Consider the following 22,110-nt stretch of genomic DNA (forward strand, 5'->3'; position numbering starts at 1 on the left):
GTATACGCCCGAAGATGTTTAATTATTATTGAGTGTTCCTACCTTTTCAAACACACCTCACTCAGCTCTACCGGCAAATCTGATACGTGAGAAGAGAGAAGATAAAAATTGATAACAATGTATGCAATTCTCGATCATACTGCCCGATGAAATCATGAATTCTAGAAATTTTGCTCGCTTCGCGCGCTTAGGCGACAAAAGCCGATCCACTAATGAAACTCCTAATGAAAATGATGAATAGTGGTAAACAGTGTATCGCCGGAGGGGGGTTTGGGGGGCTTCGCCCCCCAGACGTACGGTCTATAACCTTATGGGGGGCCAAAGACCAAAGTTTTTTGGGGGGGCCTGACGAAGTGCTGTTACGGCCCTGAGTTCAAGCAGTACTATTTGTCTGTTGTGGAGCCTGGTTTTGGATGGAAGATATGACTGAAGCCGCCGGGACCCGCAAGGATCAGGATATACTGTCTGCTAGTTTGGGTGCTGGCGTGCTGCTATAGAACAAATGTCGCTGAACACATCGGAAGTATCTTTTGGGAGAACCTGCCATCAAGACTAAGCAAAGCCTTATACAATGCCGATTTTATTAGCACTATACTTCGCAACTGCGATTGAAGTGGATTTGACAAATCACACCCGATTTTGATAAATAGTTGATGTCACATGTGTGTGCTATTTAGCGAACTAAGGGAAGTAACTATCAAATAACTCTTAGAGCAGCTCAAACGCAGTGACAAGATCGGTCATCCTATACCCAGAGGTGGTCAACGTGGTCATTGTTGGGAACCGAGTAGAAGTAATGCCTTAATCTATACTCCAGTACAAGTAGCAATAATTACTTCCAGGACATGTCCAAAGTACTTCAAGTGGAAGTAGAAATGAATTTCTGAAAAGTAGTCAAGAAATTCGTTACATGCAGTAGATTTGGTTGAGGGTCACTTAGTTTTAGAAATTGATGCCATGTGACAACTGTAAACATTGCATGTTGCATCTTCTTGATCAACGCAAAAGGGTGATGCCACCACAAATAGGTGCAATTTTCAAAAATTAATTTAGTTACCGTGGAACTGGGGCTATTTTGCCCAGTTGTTATGACATCCTCACGCTTGAAGGGGATGCAATCATGCGCCAAAGTTACTTTCTAGTTGACAAAATCCCAAACCTGACAAAAAAGTACTACCTAAGAAGTGTCAAGTAGAAATGGAAGTAGCCTAAACTCATAATGACGCTAGTACTCAGAGGTAAAATAGTACTTCGTTGCTGACCCCCTCTGTGTATTGGTTCAACCAACTCAAAAACATCCTCTAAAGACGACTAACATTGTTTCTTTTGCATTGACTCCGTAATATTCTGAACCTCTTTTTCTTTTTTAGTCAAGCGACCACGAAATGGGAAAAATTTACCAATTTTTAAGGATTTTCCTCGGGGTTTGAAAGTTATCAATACCTATTTATATCTATAGCTACTGCTCGTTCAACTGGAAAGTTAGGGCACATTGCAATGAAACAGCAGTGACGTAACGTTAGCAGTCTATACTCTCAACTTTCCTGCAATTCTATAATTAAAAACTACAGAGGCCAAGCCAAGCAAGAGTATTTTATAAATATAAATTTTATTTTTTGTCATTAATCGATTTCATAATATATTTTGGGGGCCGCAAGAAGGCTATCTAGGGGCCGCACTTGGGAATCACTGGTCTTATGTATTGTTTGATCATGAATTCGTAGCTGCTCGAGCGAACAGTACATTATGACGTCATACATATCCGGACATAGCGGCCTTGGACGTCACACATATCGGAGCCTGAGCACGTGCAGCTGAATGTTCCGAGATAGGTATAATATCGACGCGATACGTTGCTGTAAGATATTGAGGGTTTCGAAGCCACAGCTTAACTTCAGCTTTAGAATATCGTAGGTGTTGATAGCAGTATCCGAGCTCAAACCTGGCAAGTTATTCTCAGTCCTGTTTCTGAAGACGTATCTATTTTCGTTACAGTTTAATGGTGAACAGTAGCTATGGCTTATAAGAATGTATTACATTTTCTGACATTGAACTACACGAAAATGGAAGCGTTATGGCATTATGAATCATGACGTCGAATGCTTATGTGATAGAAAGGGATCATTTCGCCTCTCGCTTCTAGCACGGTGTCGTGCGAAATACATCGGACGTGCGATGCAAAGGAATATTGCCAGAAAAGTTTGCAATCACGCTGGAAAAGATGATTCAGGTACGAAGTCCTAGGCCAGGGGTATCAAACTCAACTTGCGTCGCTGGCCGGATTCAAACTTTCAAACCGCTCGCGGGCCGGATCAGTCAAATAATTCCAAAATGTTACGGTACCTCAAAACGCCCGCTCTTACTTTTCTCTTGAATAGTTTATTATCAATCCTGTACATAGGCGCCGACTTTTATTTTTTTACGAGGTGGCGAAGTCTTGTGACGTCATAATTGTTCCATATCGATGACGTCATCGTCGCACTAAAACGCACTTTACTACATGCCGCTGGTTTACGTGCAGCGTTAAACTATTCGTGTTGCGTTTTAATACCGGCCCTGTGATCATTAGTATCAAACCATGCAGTCGAGTTATTGAATGGAATCTTAAACGGTACGAGTGCGATCGTGCGAAAATATAACTGCGCAACTAGTCTGTCCGACGGAATGCACCGAACCGAAATCAGAATTTACGTCACTGAGAATTTGGAGTTGTATCAATGTTATTCACGCGTAATGCGCTGTGGTGTGAGTAACTGAATACGCTACACACTGGCCTGGCAAGTTCGCAATTAACACATAACAACTCTCGAACATGAGGTTTCAAGCAGACAATAATGATGATTACAAACGCGAAATCGCGCAGCCAATCAATAGTTGTCTCTTGCGATTGCTGGCTTCGCGTTGATTAGCTCGCATCGCGGCAATTGTTTGCAGATTAAAACAGCGATTTTGGCGGCATTGTACATTTCCGCTTTACGTTCGTGAAGCATTTTGGGAGTACATCGGTCAATTTGTAAATTCAATTTGCATGTCGATGGCCGCCAACACATACTAATTGACTTACGTGTTGACAACTGCACAAATTTCCTTCTACGGCCGCTGGTTGGCTACCCCTGGGCTAGAACTAATTCCACTTCCGTGCGCATGCCGTGATCTTATCAATAGAAATTCACCGGCTACCAAATGCCCAATAGTTTAATATTCGATATTGTTGTTCTCAATACGAGTACATCCAGCAATCAAGTTGATCGGAATATAGAAGGTTGCCTGTTCAAACGAATCGAATAAAATCAGAATTTGTACCACCCAGAATCTCGTTATGCGTCAATATTTGACAGTGGCATGGCATCGCCTACTGCACGTTAATAACGAAAGGAACACTGAAAAATGACTTCGTGCGACAATTTCGGAGTACGAATGTATCAAGTAGAAAACAAAAAATATGGATGGTTGCAAACGAGAAAGCGTGTATTCTAATCAGTATCGCTACGAATGGGTTTTGAGTTTGACATAGTATTGAGTAGTATTCGTCGCGTCAATTGTTTTCTCATTATATCGGTATTGTATTGCTGCATTTTCCGATTGATCTCACTGGCAAAGCCTTCTTAGAAAAACGAATATGCGCAGAAATGAATTCCAATGTGGAGGCACACACCAACGCACCCTCCAATTTCGCGCTACGATTACGAAGACTATCGCACGAAGCTAGCTAGCTTAAGAATGGTTTTGTAAACGAATGTGGGCGCACATCATTTAGATTTTAGAAAAGCAGATCGTCTATTTGGGCGGATGGTCGGGAGAGGAGATCTAGGATGGTGTTCATGTTGACGATTTTACGCGTATGATAAGCTTGCCAAATAGTCCGGAAGTGCTGTCAATTAGAGAGTCCCTGATCTCTGGTGAACAATTAAATACGCGCGCGTATTACGCAGCCTCAATGACAGTTTTGGCAAATCAAAATGTCCGAACTTGACGGCACTGATTTCAGGTGGTTCAGACCTGTGTAGTCTTTTAGAACTCAAGCCACGTTACGTTAAAATATTACGTTAAAATATTAGCGGGAATCAATTACGCACGTTAAAGTCTCTTTGCAGCGATTCGATGTTATTCAGTTTTGCGATGTCGCTCTTTAACCAATGTAACATAAAACAATCACCAATTAGCGTAAACTCGACCGCATTGTCTCCAAACCAGCGAGAGTTAGAAGCCAAAGCATGCTAGGTCCGAGACGCGATAGGTAAGCCAGCAATGGTATCTTTCGCACCAGGCCTATCGCAGATGCTCATTGCTCAATGCTCATGTATATGCCAGCGATGATATCGTGTACGCCAGGCCGAAGCCGCCAATACAGATGCGATTGCGCAGGCAAGCGATGGTTTAGTGCAGAGGTCTCAAACACGCAGCCCGCGGGCCGCATGCGGCCCGCGAGACCATTTTGTGCGGCCCACGACGGCGTTTGGGATTTCGAAGTATTCGACAATATTTTACTACCAATTTTTGAGAACTTCAAATTCTACTCCAGAAGCCTGAAACTACTCATCAAACTTCACTAATACATCACTTTCAAAAGTTACCACTCAGTGGAAGATCAACTATTACTTGACATTACTTCTTTAATATGGTAAAACATGACCCGTTGATGATTCGTGACTGAAAATTGTGATTTGAACTTGAGCGCGACCCTCTGTAGAATTACTCGTACTCGTACTCGTCACGTCAAACGTTACAATCAGAGAAGGACTTTTGTGACTCGGAATGCCGTGACTTGGTACAACCACGCACGCAACAAAGCATGGTGTCCTATATGGTGTGGACACAAGCAAATCTCACGGCTCAGTGAAATTGGTCTTTGTCACACTTTGGTCAAAGGCAATTTGACGGTAATTTTTGACCGGCTTGTCCTGCATTAGCCTAAATTTGATAAAACTGGTATCAATGGAATGCTACCACGGTACTTATTGCGAAAATATAAATTTATTCTGTTCGTGGTCCTGCAAGTCCCCAAAATAAGCCTCGAATGTTACATTGTATGTGAGTTTGGTATTGTGATGCAGCAATGACGTCTGGGAGCAGGCGAGGAGCACCGCAAGATGCAAGCGTATTGGCCATTGTTACGCAAGCGATTGAGCACTCTCACTCTCGTGCGCATTTGCTCTTGAGCTGCTCAGACGGCGGCATGGCTGCGTCACAATACCAAACCCACTTACAATGCAATATTTGAGGCTTATTTTGGCGAGTTCCAGGGCCACGAACAGAATAAAATTGATATTTTCGCAATCAGTACCGTGGTAGCATTCCATTGATACCCGTTTTATCAAATTTAGGCTAATGCAGGACAAGCCGGTCAAAAATTACCGTCAAATTGCCTTTGACCAAAGTGTGACAAAGACCAATTTCACTGAGCCGTGAGATTTGCTTGTGTCCACACCATACAGGACACTATGAACAAACTATCAAACTGGTAGGAGAAATATTAAAATATCAAAAAGCCGTAGCTTTGCGTTGCGTAGCTTATTTAGATATCTAAGCATGTAGGTATGACAACCGACATTGGCATTATGTTGCCCTTTTGATATAGTTGGCTACATCCCCTGTCATCTTGGGTATCTTTATATATATTATTGTCGCCGATTTAATGTGGCGAGCATTAACTATATAGTCGTAGCTTACGCTTCACAGCTGCTGTAACACCTGCGGATTCTTCGGCGATTGCACATTTCTATTGTTATTGCACAGATCCATTATGTTCAAGTTGTTATTGATCTGTTCCAACATTCGAAGGTAAAATCAAACGCTGATTATATTTGACTTCCGTAATGACATGTCAATATAGCCTAGTTATCAGGAGTAGACCTATGCTCGAAACCCGGAAATAAGGCCTACTTTGAAATACATTGAATTCTCCTATTATTAGTGGTGCGGCCCGCGGTGCCATCAAAAATAGGAAATTGGCCCGCGAGCACATTTGAGTTTGAGACCTCTGGTTTAGTGTGAACTGAGCCTATTTCAGAGGCAGGCTTGTTCGAGACGCGATAAATCGGGCTAGCGACGATTGCCACGCGCACGGGAATGAATGACCTAATTTAGCGACCATCTCAGCGGGAGATCATCACAGAATCTTCTCACTAATTGACAACATGCTTCTCGTAAATCGGCCCCGCGGAACAATGATAATACAATTATTGAATTGCAACTCAATATTAGAGTTAGAATGGTCGTTTCAAAATGATTTGGTTTCGCGTTTCAAAAGGTTTCGGTCCCCGAAATCCCCCTGGCTTCGCGCCTGGCACACGCGCGTATCGAACTCGACGACGTCCCTAACGAGGTCGCGTCGATTCGCTTGATTATTAATTATTGGTCACTAATCACTTGGACGTTCGAGCATTGTGTACGAGGTGGCCGCCACCTCGTAAATATGGTCACGAGGTGGCTGCGCCACCTCGTAACCGCGTAAGTCGGCGCCTATGATCCTGTATACATTTTGGTATATTACATAACATTCACGATCATATCACATGGATATATTCTAGCAGCACCTTTACTCGCAAACAACGGAATTTTGGCAAAAATTGAAAGATTGATCGTTTGAATTCAACCGCTAAAACACTGACTCTAACGACGCAATAAGCTGACATATTTGTATGCTCCCTTTGTTTTATTCGTAATCTGCCGTTAACTCGGCGTATGCGCTTTAAGGAACACAAGCGATTTAATTGTAAACGCAGACGTTAGAATTTGGCTCATTATTAATCGTCATTCGGGTTTCTCTGTCTGTCTGGGGCCTTTGAGTAGAAGTGATACAGCAGTGCGACCAAATATATTTGAATTTTATTTTTTGTAACTATTATATTATCCATGCGACCTGCATATAACAGTTTCTTTTTCACTTCACGAATAACTACTTTTTGTCTCATTTTTTCATAAAAATCTGAACTCAGTGTGCACATTTTGGAGTTTGGGGAATTGGATGTCAGTATCACCAACTTGGTCCTAATGATGACTAGAGTGAAACCATAACACCACTGTCGGATAATTATATTACGGTCTATGATCTTGACATTTGTGGCCTCACGGGAAATATTTCTTACAATAATATCTCAACATTTGTTAGAAAATGTGCTGGGTAATACAGGGGTTTTTCAAACTACTCAGAATTGCTTCGCAAGCCGCCTGCGAACCGTATGTTCGACACCCCTATCCTAGGCCATCATTATTCGAGAAATTGACAAGAATATGAAAAGTCGCAGCATGTCATACTATAGCGTCTCAAATTTTCAAAATTGTAACTGTGTGGATGACTGCATAATTTTTGTTCAGATTATAGAAGAACATACAAAAGAGCATGGCCCAAAGCACAGTCTTTCAGCTGCTGCTGAAGTTTTGATGAAGCCCTCTTCATTCAGGCGGTTGTGGACTGATGATCTCCACAAGAAAGACTGGATTTTCGTCATAATCCACACTTACTTTTTTTACGTGTTCCCGCAACAAATAAACCTGATTCAAATTTACTGGTCTCAGGAACGTAAAACTGCTGCAAGGGACCAGACGAGTATATTGATATTACAGCAGATTTCTGTTACCTTTAGTTACGGAAGTTTTCCGTAAAATTTTCTACGGTCAGCATATGTAAAATCATATTACGAGGAGAGTTATTTCGAATTTACTGGTCTCATCAGCGTAAAACTGCTGCACTGGACCAGACCAGTACTTGGTATTACAGCCGTTTTCCGTTACGTCATGTAACGGGAATTTTCCGTAGAAATTTTAACAGTCGGTCTTTGTACAAATAAATTACGGTCAATATTATTTACGGGAAAATATTTTTCAAATTTACCGGTCTCAGAGTCGTAAAACTGCTGCCAGGACCAGACCAGTAATTTGGCATAGAATATTTTTAACAGTGTAGTTCATGAATCAAAGACATCCAACATATTTGAATCCTTGCGCATTTCCATGACACCTACGTTTTATATGAAACGTTTATAGCCCGAAAACGATAATCTACTGTATCCGGAATACGGCTACGTTAACTACGGATTTCTGCGTAATTCTGACGATATCATTCTATGTGCTTTGTACAGGATTGACATCTAGCATAGGTTAATCTCTGATGACTTCTACAACAAATTTCCGAAACGTTTACAACCAGAAATCAACAGTACACTATGCGATATTTAGCACTGAAGCAGGTGCGCGAGAAAGTAGCTTGCTAACCAATTTGTGGTTGCTATGCGTATCTAGTCACGTGATCGAATTCCTGCAAATGGCCTATTGTGAGAAGATTGGCATAGTTTCCAAATTGAATAGGAAACTGTATACTTCGATAAATTTTTAGTGACCCACCTAAAAAGCATTCCGATACACCAGTGTTTGACGTAACACCGGTTTGGAGCAGTGTGATAATCAACTGCATGCTATCAGCTCCCATTCATGTAAAAGTGGTAGATTATTACTTAAATACGCGGTAGGGTTGACGAAAAATTCGTTGTACCTACTACACTCCATATAACAAACTATATTTTGTCGTAGGAAACGAGTAGGCATCACACTATGACCAATGAGGCGTGAGATGTGATTGACTAAAGCCCGTGCAGTTACAATTATACCATCGCGGTGTCCAAAACTACCGCTTCAACTTCATTGTGTATTTTTATGTAGAAGACACCTATTTGTAAGAGTGTTTTATATACTATATGTTTTGTGATACCGCACTTATATAATAATAACATACCGAGTAGATTAGACGTTCATCTGACGGGAGATTAGTTATCGTTCGGTTTTCGACCGTGGCTGAAAGCACCGGCATTGCTATATCTTTGTTTTCTCGAAACAAATTCGAGTTCCCGAAAACTTTGAAATATACTCTCGGTGCTGAAAAGATAAAGCAAAGACTGTTAGATCAATCAAGCTATATGTACTGGGTGCTTGGAAACGAAGAATCTCTTGACACAGCGCGGACTTTTCTGCGTTACTGTTTTTGTGAAATATCGCGAAGGGGAAAAGCATTTTGTCGGTTTTATATTGCCATATATAAGGTGCACGTAGGCATCAATTTAGTTTGCAGCACAGAATATATAGGTTCCTAGATTAAATTTATTAATTTATATCAAGTATAAGATACAGACGGCGATATAGCTCTGGTTCCGGCTGACACGAAGATCGTCATGATCACGTAGCCGGTACCAGTCAATACCGATAAACTACTGTTTGTGTCTGTTAAATATTGCATACTTATATGAGCTCCATTTATTTTGGCGTCATCGGTTGACGACATAAATCTCTCTCTCTCTAATCTTGATAATGACCTGACATTTTGATCGGAATACGATATTAAGCTTTTGTCAGTCGTAGCTTTGCTAACCAATCGTTTCAACGAAGCTTGAAACACTGGCATCGCCAGCTATTTTACTTGGCAGTGCAAATTGATCTAGTCTTGGCAGATGACCATGAAATTTCTAACTTGCCTATAAAACCGATGCAAAACATCTTATTTCCTGTGCTGCTTGCAACTACTCTATGGGGCTCATATTGCAAAGTCCTCTGCGATATTGATATTGAAAATGAACACGTATTGAATCGAGCCCGGCACGAGGAAAACTTTAAAATTACTTAAAATATCAGTTGGTAAATTCAATTTGCATTTATACGGCCGCCATCACATACTAATTGAAATAGTGTCGATGGCCGCACAATTTTCCTTCAACGGCAGCAGGCTACTCACCCCTGGCCTTCATAGATTGAATTGTGAACGACTGGTTTTTATAAGGACATGGATGACTGATTCCCTCATTGTCTTTTCTCTTTCCTCCAGGTTGCCACCCATACTGATTTTATTGGGGTCCATGAAAAGCCAGTGTTAAAACGAGACAAAAAACAATATTGCCTTCCAATACATCTTTTGATATAGCTTACTAAATTCCTTACGTTGTCTTAGCTTTCGGCATTAGGAACTATATTTAAGGGGCGACTGGACCTGATGGAAATCCAAAATGAGACCATGACATTGCGTGATTACGGGGTTCATGCAACAACAAAAAATGATGGTAGGGGTATATTCCTGAGAAATATTAAGAAATATAGCAGTTAGCCATCTCAATCAAATATTATTTTACCATTTTCTGATTCAAGTTTCGGCACGTGAATGTGACCCTGTATCAATTCTCCGTTCACGACGGTTCCTGCCGACACTGACGAATTCGTAAATTTGATTTGATCCTCTCGGAATCCGAGTTTAGTTGTGTTCGGTCTGACTACCACGACGATACCGGCACTTGTTCCCGTCACATGACCTGGAAGTTCAGTGGTATAAATCAGTGTTGGGATCAAGTCACTACCTTCGAGTCACGAGTCATCTCGAGTCATTGCACATTTTGACTCGAGTCAAGTCAAGTCAATCGATTTTCAAAGGTGACTCGAGTCAAGTCAAGTCACTCGTTTTTTGGAGGTGACTCGAGTCAAGTCGAGTCAAGTCAAGTCAAGTCACGAGTCAAGTCACGATTCGAGTCAAATTGAATTTTCGAAGTATATGTGATGACCCAACTGTGTGACTGTGTGCTAACTGTGTGAAGGATAGATTAATTGACCATTTATCTTGAATCAAATGACGATTATAAAGTTAACTATTCATTCAAAAAGGTGTTTTATCGCTCACGCACACGTAGAACTGATACTAAAATACGTGAGTAACGTGAGCTACATGCTACAGTCTGATTTTATCAGCCAATATAAAGGATCGAATACGAAGCCTCGAGAAGTTGAACAAATTGATATGGTACAATAGGCACTACCGACCTACACCTCTGTGAGAATATAAAGGCATAGACTATATTCGTTCGATTTAAATCATACAAGAGTGTTGGTAAAGGTGAGCACTGCGCAATGTAAGCACTAAGCTGCCTAAGAAACAGAAATACGATGCGATTAGATAAATCTACTGCTACTACGACAATGTAGGTGTGATGGTTTCGTAAGCGGTCAATTTATTTGTGATGTAACAATCGATGATCAGTGAAACTTATAATGATTGAAGACTGGTTGCTCTCGCAAGTGACACCGGCGTGTCGCTGACAACCAAAACATACATAATATAGGGTGATTTAATCGACACCGTTTACTTAATGACTTGAAATTGACTCGTGAATTTTGCTCCGAGTCACGAGTCAATCCGCATTTCTGAGGCGTCGAGTCAAGTCAAGTCAAGTCATTTTTGCAAAGTGACTCGAGTCAAGTCAAGTCATACGAAAAAGGTGACTCGAGTCTGACTCGAGTCAAGTCATGACTCGAGTCATCCCAACACTGGTATAAATCCGAGTATACCATGATAAAATGTGTGCTATACAATATGATTCCGGTTTGTAAGCCTCTGTACTAAATACGATTTACCCGTCCCGGCGCTAAAATGTGTCATTTATTGGGATGACATCGCTCCATTTCCAGCATTCTACTATAATAATTACGTTTCCGGAAATGTACAATATTACAGGATATGTAGCCTTTCCCACTCTCCATAATCTTCATCAAAATTCGATTAGGTTTGGTGTATCTCTCCCTATATTTTGTAGTCTTGCGAATTTAATTCGTTTTAACAAGGCATGGTTATTTTGAACATTTCGGAAACGATAAGAAAATCCTGTCGAAAATAAGATTTCTAAAATTCAAAAATAGGGATTTCAAAAATATTGATTTTCAAAAATATTTTTATTCAAAATCTCAACAAGATTTGAAGAAGTTTGTATGAGGCGATAGAACAAGTGTGCTAAACAAAATTCAAAACTTTGGGTCCGTGAATCATTAGGGGACCGCGGACTACCTTACAAGGGATCCTTGAAAGGGAAATGAAAATCTTAATGGTAATGGCTAAAAAGTCGAGTAATGAAATTTCCATTTATGTCGAATCTGTCGATTGACTAATCCATAGAATACATTGTAGATTATATCCAGCGATCAGGCAGCAGATGGTCCTCGTCGGCAACAGCAGGGTTACGTTAATAATTAACATACTTTGGAATCCGTGAATTAGAGCCTTATTTTTTGGAAACTAGCTCAACGACTATAGAAAATTGCCAATTGCCACCAATCGTTCAATTTGTTACATCATTAGATCAATAAGCACGACCCATGCTGCACTTAGCTCAATGCGTATATAAATATTGAAAAATGTCTGCATGGTTCACTCAATGAGGGACTGTGTCATGTTGAACAATAAGGGACTGTGTCATGTTGAACAATAAGGACGTAGTTTCATCAATGAACATACACAGTACCGATCCTCAGACGACAAGACGCATAAACCCCATCAACGCGTACCGTATAATACATGCATACGTGCATATTGTTTGCATACATTCACTCATTTCCTAGATTTTCTTTCCGGTTAGATATTGTTTTTATATTATATTGAATACAAAAGCAAATTAATGATTACTAACCATAGGTTAGGTAGTGAAGGCTGTGACCAGCAATCCTTTTGAATTGTTATCATACGTGGTATTATGATCTAGCTATAAATTCAGGTAAATTATTAAGAAAATCGAGTCTACCATTGAGATTAAATATTGCACAAGCAGTCGTTTTTATATGTGACGAATTCGCTCTACAACGCCGTTTTCAATTGTGTTTTAAACTCGTACTTTGGTGGAACGGAGTCGATAAAACAAGATTTCTGACTTTCGTTTGACATGAAAGGCTTGACTAAAGCGCTTTGTATTGTTCATTCGAGTCAACGAGTATGAATTCATGACGAAGCCAAAACTGACCAAAATAAAATCTTAAGTATACAGAATCACGCCCCGGTATAACTATTGTCAAAATACGGTAAACCTGTATCAACATATGTAATAATCGAAATGTATTTATTGTTCTGTTAGTCATAGTTAGCATGTCGCTAGTTCTTCAAATCCTGTTTTTGAAGGGGCGAGGGCGAGCAGGGGTGGACGTGTTTATCGTACAGACTGGAATTATGTTATTTGCCATGATCATGTTTGAAAACGCTGACTTACAGTGATAAGTAGTTCGAGACTTAAGAATGTCCACATATAATCTCCGAGAAGCATGATTATCATTTGGAACGTTTGTCGGGATAAACACTGAAACGGTCCGTATGTAAAATGCAATTCAAAATTTAAAACCAAGTCGACGTGCAAAAGGATTTGGGTGCTTGTTATGTTTCCATATAAAGTTCCAATATTTGTTTTGTAAGGTAGATGGTACTGCCCAATACACATTCTAGAACCGTCATTTATTACGTTTAAGCATTGATATCTTTGTTATGAATGATACTGGAGTTGATATGCTGGTTCTACTAACGTCTTTTGTATTGTTGGCGGGCATTCACCTATTCGAAATGTAAATGTCAGCCACAAGTCATGAAATATTCTCCTGCATGATTACGGTTATAAAAGCAAGATAAATCCAGTCCAATTTTAATTCAACATCCAAATAAATATTGTCATTGAACTCACTTGAAGTTGCCAAGACTGAAACATTTTTGCTCACAGCTTCAAATACAGCAGTATTGTTCATATCCACAAGGACAGCAACTCGATCCAACAGTTCAAGCATTCTTATAATGTATAAACATTGATAATAACTTGATTTGTCAGTAGAATGCAACTATGCAATTAGATGCCCCACCTTTTCGCTTGACCACTCTTTGCCAAAGCTGCTGATTCCATCACATTGCTTATAGTGGATATGGAAGCGGTTGCAATCTGTTACATTAGGATGATAACATGAGATCAATTGTAATTTAATAACTCAATGCTTAGATTATTGTAAACAATGTCAATTCCATCTCAGTGTGAGACAACCATTGGTGCTCGGAGGTCACATATCGAGATGAAATTGATGGATGTCTTTTTTGTGTTCTCTAACCCCGATAAAATTTACATCCACAGCCGATCACACTTTTGGATAAATTAGAAATCTTTATCGAGGGCTAAATACAATTGAAATTCGGAACGGGTCGCACCATTTCAGTCAATTCCTGACGCTGATGGTCGGCGGTATCACAATGCACACACCAGATTAATGCGATGTATGAATGTTAAAATCACTCACATATTCTGTAATAAAATAAGCTGTTTTAATGACGTTTTCCAAGGCGTCCAACGCTAAGATCACATCATCGGTATCGAGATCGCCAGGATTAGATGTCAAGAGTTGTAAAGTGGAAGACACTTCTTGTCGCTTCTTTTCGTTCTCAATTGGCTCGTTCGCAACGTCCTGCAAGTTTATCCGACGTAGTTAATCCGCGTTATTGCCAGAGGTGGTCAAAGTAGTCAAGAAAGCTACTCAAGTAGAAGTAGAAGTAGCGACGAATATATCTAATCAAGTACGAGTAGAAGTACATCTTCCATAAGCATCGTAAAACTACGTGAAGTAGAAGTAGAATGGACTGACTTTAAAAGTACTCAAGTAAGTAAGTAATTGTGTAAACGATCCTAATTCGTTCACATGGATTGTAAAAAAGTATAAATTGAGCTCTGCGAAAGGTGACGAGCTTGATTCATATTGATGCATACCAACAAGTATCCAATTTTCGACAGCATAAGCGTTGTTCCACATCAAGATTGTATTTATATGGAAATGCGTTACTAATCCTCTGTTTTCTTGAACAGCAGGTTTCAGAAAACAGCATGGCACGGCGCCATTCTCCATATTATGAAGCCCGTAGTTTAGTCGAAGAGCAATACGGAGAAGTTGTAAAGGATACGGTGTAAACACTTGGCGCGAATAGTAAAGCTTAATAATAAATATGGTGGACCGTAAAATGCCATATTGTGTACTTTATTTCCGGAAATTAAAGACATTACTACGCTTGCCTTTATACTTCAACATATATGTTATCCAGACAAAAGAACTGATATTAATTATAGCTCAAAGCATATGATACTTGGAATTGAAAGTAAAAAAATAAATACTACTTCTAAAAGGGGAACATGTATTTCATGCCTTTCGTCCAGAAAGTTTCAAAGGTGGTATGCTAAAACAGCTCTAAAACTTAAAAAAAGTCAATGTCCACTTTTCCAGATTAGGACATGCCATGGACATGCTAGATTACGATATGACAAGTAAATGCTAGATTGCGAAACATCAGTTTCAAACGTTATGATGAGCCATATATACCGTGATGAATTAATTCACATGGGCGACGGGCGACAATGTGGTGTAAACGGAACTACGACAACCCGCGACCTAAATTCTATTCACCGATACTTTCGTGAAGTCATACTGGACACCCCGTATTCACTGCTCGCGAAGCGCGACGAAAATTCTTGGCTTTACTCAACTTTTATGATAATTAAATGTTGATACTCCGTGAAAACAGCCCCGAAATTTCTCAGGCTATCTTCCTGATTGAAGATTGAACTACTTCTACTTGACAGACTGAAAATAGCGAAAAGTAAGTAAGTAGATCACAAAATATTACGCAGTAGAAATAAAAGTAGCGAAAATCAGATCTACTTGAGTAACTACCAGAAGAAGAGGAAAACTACTTGAGTACCTCGAAAAAGTAGAGGTACTTCGTTACTGACCACCTCTGGTTATTGCGGTTTCATGCAAATATTTGGCCACAGAGGAAATGGGTGTTTCTCACTAATATCCTGAATCTCGAACATCTTTGCCGTTCATGTTCAACTCTTCATAATGCGCACGAACAGTATAGTTACGATTGCATTTAATAATGAATGTTTTCAAAGATGCTGGTTTAAGATATATTTCAAACGATTTTGTAGAGTAGTAGACAAATACCTTCAATTGATTAGTATATTCATATTGAAATGAACCCGAATATTTCCGGCTGACAATCGTCTGGGGTAATCGCCAGCAACTAGTAAAGAATCCAAAAGAGCATCGTATATCAATGTTGTTTTGAATTCTCTACTATTGCTGGCGATTACCCCTGACGAGTGTCAGCCGACAATATTCAGGTTCATTTCAATATGAATATGAACATACTATTCAATTGTTTATTGAAGTTCTATACCTCTAAGAAGCTGTTCAAATACTTTCAAATTAAACTCGTTCCTTTTAAGTCTCGATTTATAATCTATAAATTGTCTATATATTTCAGAAAGATCTTATATCTTGACCGCGTGAGGTCAACTTACATTGAAAATAGCTGACCTACTTCTCATATGCAATCAATTATGTCATACAGGGTATATGTCCGAGTGGTATGACTCAACAAAACTCTCGACTGGACAAAAGTGACCTGACTTGAAAACAAAATGACTCGACGCGACTTGTATTAAAACAACTTGTAGTCGAGTAATTTTACGTTTTCAGGAGCGTGACTTGAGTCAACGAAAATTTGCGTCATTTGCACCGAGACCTTCTGTATTACTTGATTCATGTCTCGTGTATCTGTGCCGATATTTGAAAAATGGAAAGCAACTTTTTTTAAGATTATTATTAAGGAGTGAAATGTTTGCGCTTTCCACATGCATAACTGTATTATTGGTGATATCGTAGATTATATTAGGAATATCAAGATGGATAGATACTGCCCGCATTACAGAATAGAACAGGGGCTTTCGTGTGCACTGTGCCAAAATATTAAAATACGTCAAAATATTAACAACTGGCGTGTCAAATACTTTAAATTTTGTCATATCTAGCGTTTCAAGTAAGGAATTTCACCAACCGCTGATATCTGCACCTCGCAATGGCATCGGAATCGGTTACGCCTGTGATTTTTACAGTATTGGTTGCACAGCACTAGACCTATCGCCCAATGTACGTAACACTCGCAGGATTTAATTTTAGTCGCGTATAATGACCGATCTTCAGTAGTTGCTTAGGCCGTTTCCAAGTCTGTGTTTGGTACCGTAGCCAATAAGTGACAAACTCATCAAATATGTTACGATGATATAGCCCTACGATAGGGAATGTTCCCACCTCTTTATCATGGCCTACAAGTCGGTTTGATGTCTCTTGATTTGTATGCAAAGCTCTGAAGATCGCGGTAAACTTTGTCGTTGCTCGAGATATATTGTAATCGCATACATGTATCAGACAAATTCAAATCAATATATCGTCTTGTGAGACGTCAACGATTCGAAATTTGCATTTCAACATGGGACACATTCTTTCCCTCTGCTACTAGTCTCATTAGATACGTGCGGCTCAAGCTGCCGGCGCTGGACTGTTCAGGGCCGATCATTTCGGGTTACGGGGTCTGGACAGTGAACATATTAATATCGAACGTTTTGGCCAACATGCGGTGGTTATAGTATTTCAAAGTTTTATCACCGCCATTCGTTTTGGCACCTTACACAGCGCATGGGGTCGCATGTTGCCGAAACGTGTGTCTTGTAGCGTGAAAATGCCCAGCTCCAAAATGCTGGTTCATAAAATAGTCGCACGCCAATAGGCTGCACAGTGCGCACCCCTAGAATAAAGCATCCAAACGGTTTCATACTGTATAGCCACACATACATGTTTTGGACTTTCCGACATTAAAATCAAGAAACTAGGTCCCAGTACATCGCGCACCGCGCGCAAATGATTTTTAACGATGAGTAAAACCAACCCGAAAGACTCTGTTTTGTGTTGATTACGAAATAATTTTCGGTCGCCTACGAGCTTTCTCCATTTCGAAAACTTATGTCACATGATTTCCAGCAACTATGGTAATAATATATCATGTGCGCAAAACCATTTCGCGTGCCATGAAAAATCATCTCGCCTGCAACAAATGGCACGCTCGCCGGAGTTGCCGACCCCTGGAATAAAATAAGACGATGATGACACCTGAAAATATTTCTTGAATGCAGGGAAAAAGGCAATTCCCTCACTAAAGCAAGTATTACTTTCGAAGCATTCCATGTTTTGCAGAAGTTACAATGTAGAACAGTCACAGTAAGAAAATGAGAAAAAAATATAACGGCATGTTGGTAAAAGCCTAGTGATATATGGATTATTTTTGATGCATATGGGGCTTTTATGTGAACCCAGTATTGATGTGCTGTTGAGAGGATCTTCTCAGCTGAAGAGCAATGTTGCACCACAGGTCCCAATATCATTTGCGCTCGCATCGCCCATAGCTCACTCTTCTGCGGTACGCGAGGTTTGGCTGTTGCCGATTGCGCGTGGTAATTTAGAGCCTTTGTTAGCGCACTTATCATTCACTAGTAACTGAGCCACGCCGGACATGCTTACCTCATTATTATGCTACCGACTAGAAAAACGCAACCGGAAATTATGCGATTTCAAATAAATGTTGATGGATGTTTAAATGAAACAAACTTCAGGTTTCTACCATGAACCATGCATTTGAACCATTATGTGGTATTTATTTACGATTTCACAACATTAATTGTAAATCTTACGTTGGTCCCTAGGTTATTGCATTCATTCAGTTACTGTTTTATGTGTGTGCAATCTTTCCTTGAATCGTACATGGACGAATTATTTACCTCGTGGGAATTGTACTGGAATTACTGTCGGCAGTAGATAACCCATTTGACAATTTTCCGCGCTAATAGTAACGCCAGAAAAATAGACTAACGATAATGAATGTCGTAGGCCAGGGGCGGGCAAACTTCTCGAGTCGGCGGGCCGGATATAGGAAAATTAAGTACTTGGCGGGCCGGATTGCTGAATCGAGACGATATTCACCCATTTATCCACATTCCACATATACAAGGAATAAATCGCATTTAATGAATACATTTTAACGACAGTAATGTCACTTCAAAGCCATTTCTCGCCGATAATGACGAAGACAATGTGGATTTGAGAATAGCATTGTCATACAGGCGCCGCCGTGTCTGCTTCTATCTGATCAATCAACACACGGTGCATTCCTCAATTAAGATTTCAAGGAGTTCGACAACCCCGGTACCCCTAATTTACCAACACATCTATTCGTTCGGGTTGAGTAGGTGACGAGATAGCATCGTTGTTCAACTGTGTGGCCTGAGAAATCTCGATAATGAATTCATGCGGTCCGCGACCTCTACGAAATTTGAAAAGTGGCCCGCGACCCGTTTTGAGTTGGCGACCCCTGGTATAAACAGTGTTCTCGTCTTACAAAAGCCTAGAAGTGTGCCGTGCTACAAGTCGGCGGTTACAGAATGAAAAATAAGAAATATCAGCCTGGTGTAATTGACCATTGTAGTCGACAAACACCATGATTACCACAAACGACATTAGGGTTGAGTACATCGCAAATGCCGATAATGCAAGTCTTCTCGCTTCGACGAAATTACGCGTACGCTCCACTGTAGCACGCTGCGCATATACGTATATAATAACATGCACTATGCAGTCACTAAAATTTGACGTTGTAAGCAAGTAGTGGGAAATCTCGTCTGACTAGGGCCGCGGGCCACATTATCATGTAAAACGGAAAACTGTCCGCGGGCCGGACAAAATCCCTTCGCGGGCCGGATCCGGCCCGCGGGCCGTATCTTGCCCACCCCTGTCGTAGGCAGTTTAAATTATAAATTTTGACGCACTCGGCTTACCTTAGTCTTTCCCTTCTTGTGACAACTGTGGCGGCGCGAGTTATCGCTATGGTTGCAATTCCACTTGGTTCGATGGAAACTATTGAGTTTGTTGTAAAATTATGATAGTTATGAAAGATGTTGGTACTGTAAAACCCGAACAGGTTCTTTTGCGATCTTGACCTTCTGAATCGTCAAAGGAGGCATACAGAAATGAAACTTGTACGTGACCATCACACCGTCCGTACTTTTTATTTCGATGGTATGATGGAATAATGAAAAAACAGTAGTTGGACCTAACTGTTGCCCACTGCTTAGTAATATTATAAATATTTTTTCTTACCGAAAGACCAATGTCACATGACATCAGCCATGTAGAAGTTGTCCATGTCCCATTAAGTGCACATACTTTTGATCCCAGTGGAGTGTTGGCTGTAACAAAATCTGACATGTTAATATTCATAGTTGCGCGAAAAATCAATTGTTGTGCTCGGTGCTTCAGGTCTGTCACCTTACTTCCTGATGATTGACGAGTATTTGAAGTACACTGATCGGTTGATTTACTTGCTTCTCAACTATATGACAGAATGGTGGGGCATTCGGCCTCTTGATCAGTAGGTCGCATGTTCAAATCCAACCCGGGTAAGAGGAAATACCCAATTTGTAACACTGATGTAAATGGCCTTTCCTTGCTCGGCACTCAGCATTACTGGGATAACATGGATGGATACTGCATGACTTACAACTCAGTATAAACTGCACATGCACAAACATGCTAACCAGACAAATGCGATCTAATTGAAAAGATAAAGGATTCCCAGAGGTGATCAGTAACGAAGTACTTCTACTTTTTCGATGTACTCAAGTATTCTTCCTCTACTTCTGGTACTTACTCAAGTAGATATTTTTTACGCTACTTCTACTTCGTAATATTTTGTGAACTACTTACTTACTTTTCGCTATTTTCAGTTTGTCAAGTAGAAATAGTTTAATCCCCCAATAAGAAAGATAGCTCCAGGTATTTCGGGGCTGTTTTCACGTAGTACCAACAATGAATTTTATTAAAGTCATGTAATACCAAGAATTTTCGTTGTGCATTACGGACAGTAGATATGGAGTGACAAATTTGTTTTACCGAAAGTATCGCTGAATATAACTTAGATACCAGGTTGCGTGGTTCCGTTCACACCTCATTGTCGCCTATATTAAATATTTCATCACAGTAAATATGGTCCCCATAACATTTGAAAAAACCGTATCGCCATCTAGCAATTACCTATTATTAGGGATGGTGTGAACCTCTGAAGGTTCAGGTTCGTCTGAACGCGAACCTTTTTGAAAGGTTCTGTGCGAACGCGAACGTAAACCTCATGACGTCACGTGACGTCATACTGCTAATTCCCAGCCTATCTTTCAATGTAGGGATAGCCGATATTAATGTACACGATACCTAGCGACGACTCCGGCCACATAATGCCACAATGCTGAAGTAAATATTGACGTTTTAAACGTCGCTAAATGTATCAACTGAGGCAATAAAATGATATAATGCTTCCATAGAATGAATATCATCCGTCGCTTTGCCAACAATTTCGACGAGGACTTGCCAGGGAATATAAGCTTACGCCCTAACGGTATTGGTCAGACCGGACAATGTAGTCGGCGTCTGAGTATTGCTTCATTTATATTGAGCAGAGTGTAAAACAAGTTTTTGCACTTGATACCGGCTACCCCACAAGTTATACAGTTGAAGCCAACACCTTGCTCGGACGGATTTAGTTTTAATGATATACACATACAGTAAACATATGAAGTCAAGATTGACCCCGTACGCCTGCAAGATTTGTTACATCACAAAACGATATCAATTCCATTGATTGGTTGAATAAGCATCATTCGCTGACTACATGTATAGGGCATGTCGCTCGTGATGTTGTGTGATTGGAGGCCAAGCTCACAGCAGAGGAGTCACTAAACAATAAACATTCACGAACGGAAAGCTATATAAGCTATATATCTTTGAGATTGCCAAGGTGCATGCTCGTTTTGTGTTGATTTCTTATGATGCCAGCCCCATGCCATAGACTGGCCCGCAGTTGAAATGCAATAAATTCGAACCAAAGATGTCATAACGAAGTGAAAATTCTAATATATGAAAAAGGTTCACAGTGCAGAACCTACCAAGGTTCTGTTGTAAACGCGAACCTCTAAATTTCCGAGGCTCACACATAGGACGCGAACGTGAACCTCACGTTCACACCATCCCTACCTATTATTATACCTGGCTGCCCATGACGTGTCCTAATCTAGAAAAGTGGACTTAGACTTTTTTAACGTTACACCTATTTTAGCTGACTACCGTTGAAACTTCTGCACAAAAGACATGAAATATATTTTCCGCTTTTTCGAAGTAGCGTTTGTATTTTTCTTTTAATTACGAGTATCATACGTTGAATTCTAAGTAGGGATGGTGTGAACCTCTGAAAGGTTCAGGTTCGTGTGAACCTTTTTGAAAGGTTCTGTGTGAACACGAACGTGAACCTCATGACGTCACGTGACGTCATATTGCTAATTTAAACCCCATATTTCAATTAGGTGATTGCATATAATAATCTACTGTACACGATACCGAGCGACGACTCGGGGCCACATAATA

At 40.3% G+C, this 22,110-nt stretch overlaps 1 protein-coding gene across 2 annotated transcripts in view; it reads right to left on the reverse strand.

Moving 5' to 3' along the window:
* LOC145437846 (adhesion G-protein coupled receptor G7-like) overlaps positions 1-22,110 on the reverse strand; it is a 58,978-nt gene that overhangs the window by 20,488 nt on the left and 16,380 nt on the right. For both annotated transcript variants that reach the window (XM_080315187.1, XM_080315186.1), the window contains exons 7-12: positions 19,798-19,886; positions 14,059-14,223; positions 13,633-13,709; positions 13,461-13,561; positions 10,113-10,289; positions 8,732-8,871 (exon numbers count right to left, since the gene is read on the reverse strand). In XM_080315187.1, coding sequence (XP_080171313.1) covers positions 8,732-8,871; positions 10,113-10,289; positions 13,461-13,561; positions 13,633-13,709; positions 14,059-14,223; positions 19,798-19,886 — 749 coding nt within the window. The remainder of the gene's footprint in view (positions 1-8,731; positions 8,872-10,112; positions 10,290-13,460; positions 13,562-13,632; positions 13,710-14,058; positions 14,224-19,797; positions 19,887-22,110) is intronic.

The sequence above is a fragment of the Botryllus schlosseri genome, chromosome 4 (assembly GCF_051294905.1).
Source record: "Botryllus schlosseri isolate E-star chromosome 4, Bs_hap1, whole genome shotgun sequence".
NCBI classification, from domain to species: Eukaryota; Metazoa; Chordata; class Ascidiacea; order Stolidobranchia; family Styelidae; genus Botryllus; species Botryllus schlosseri.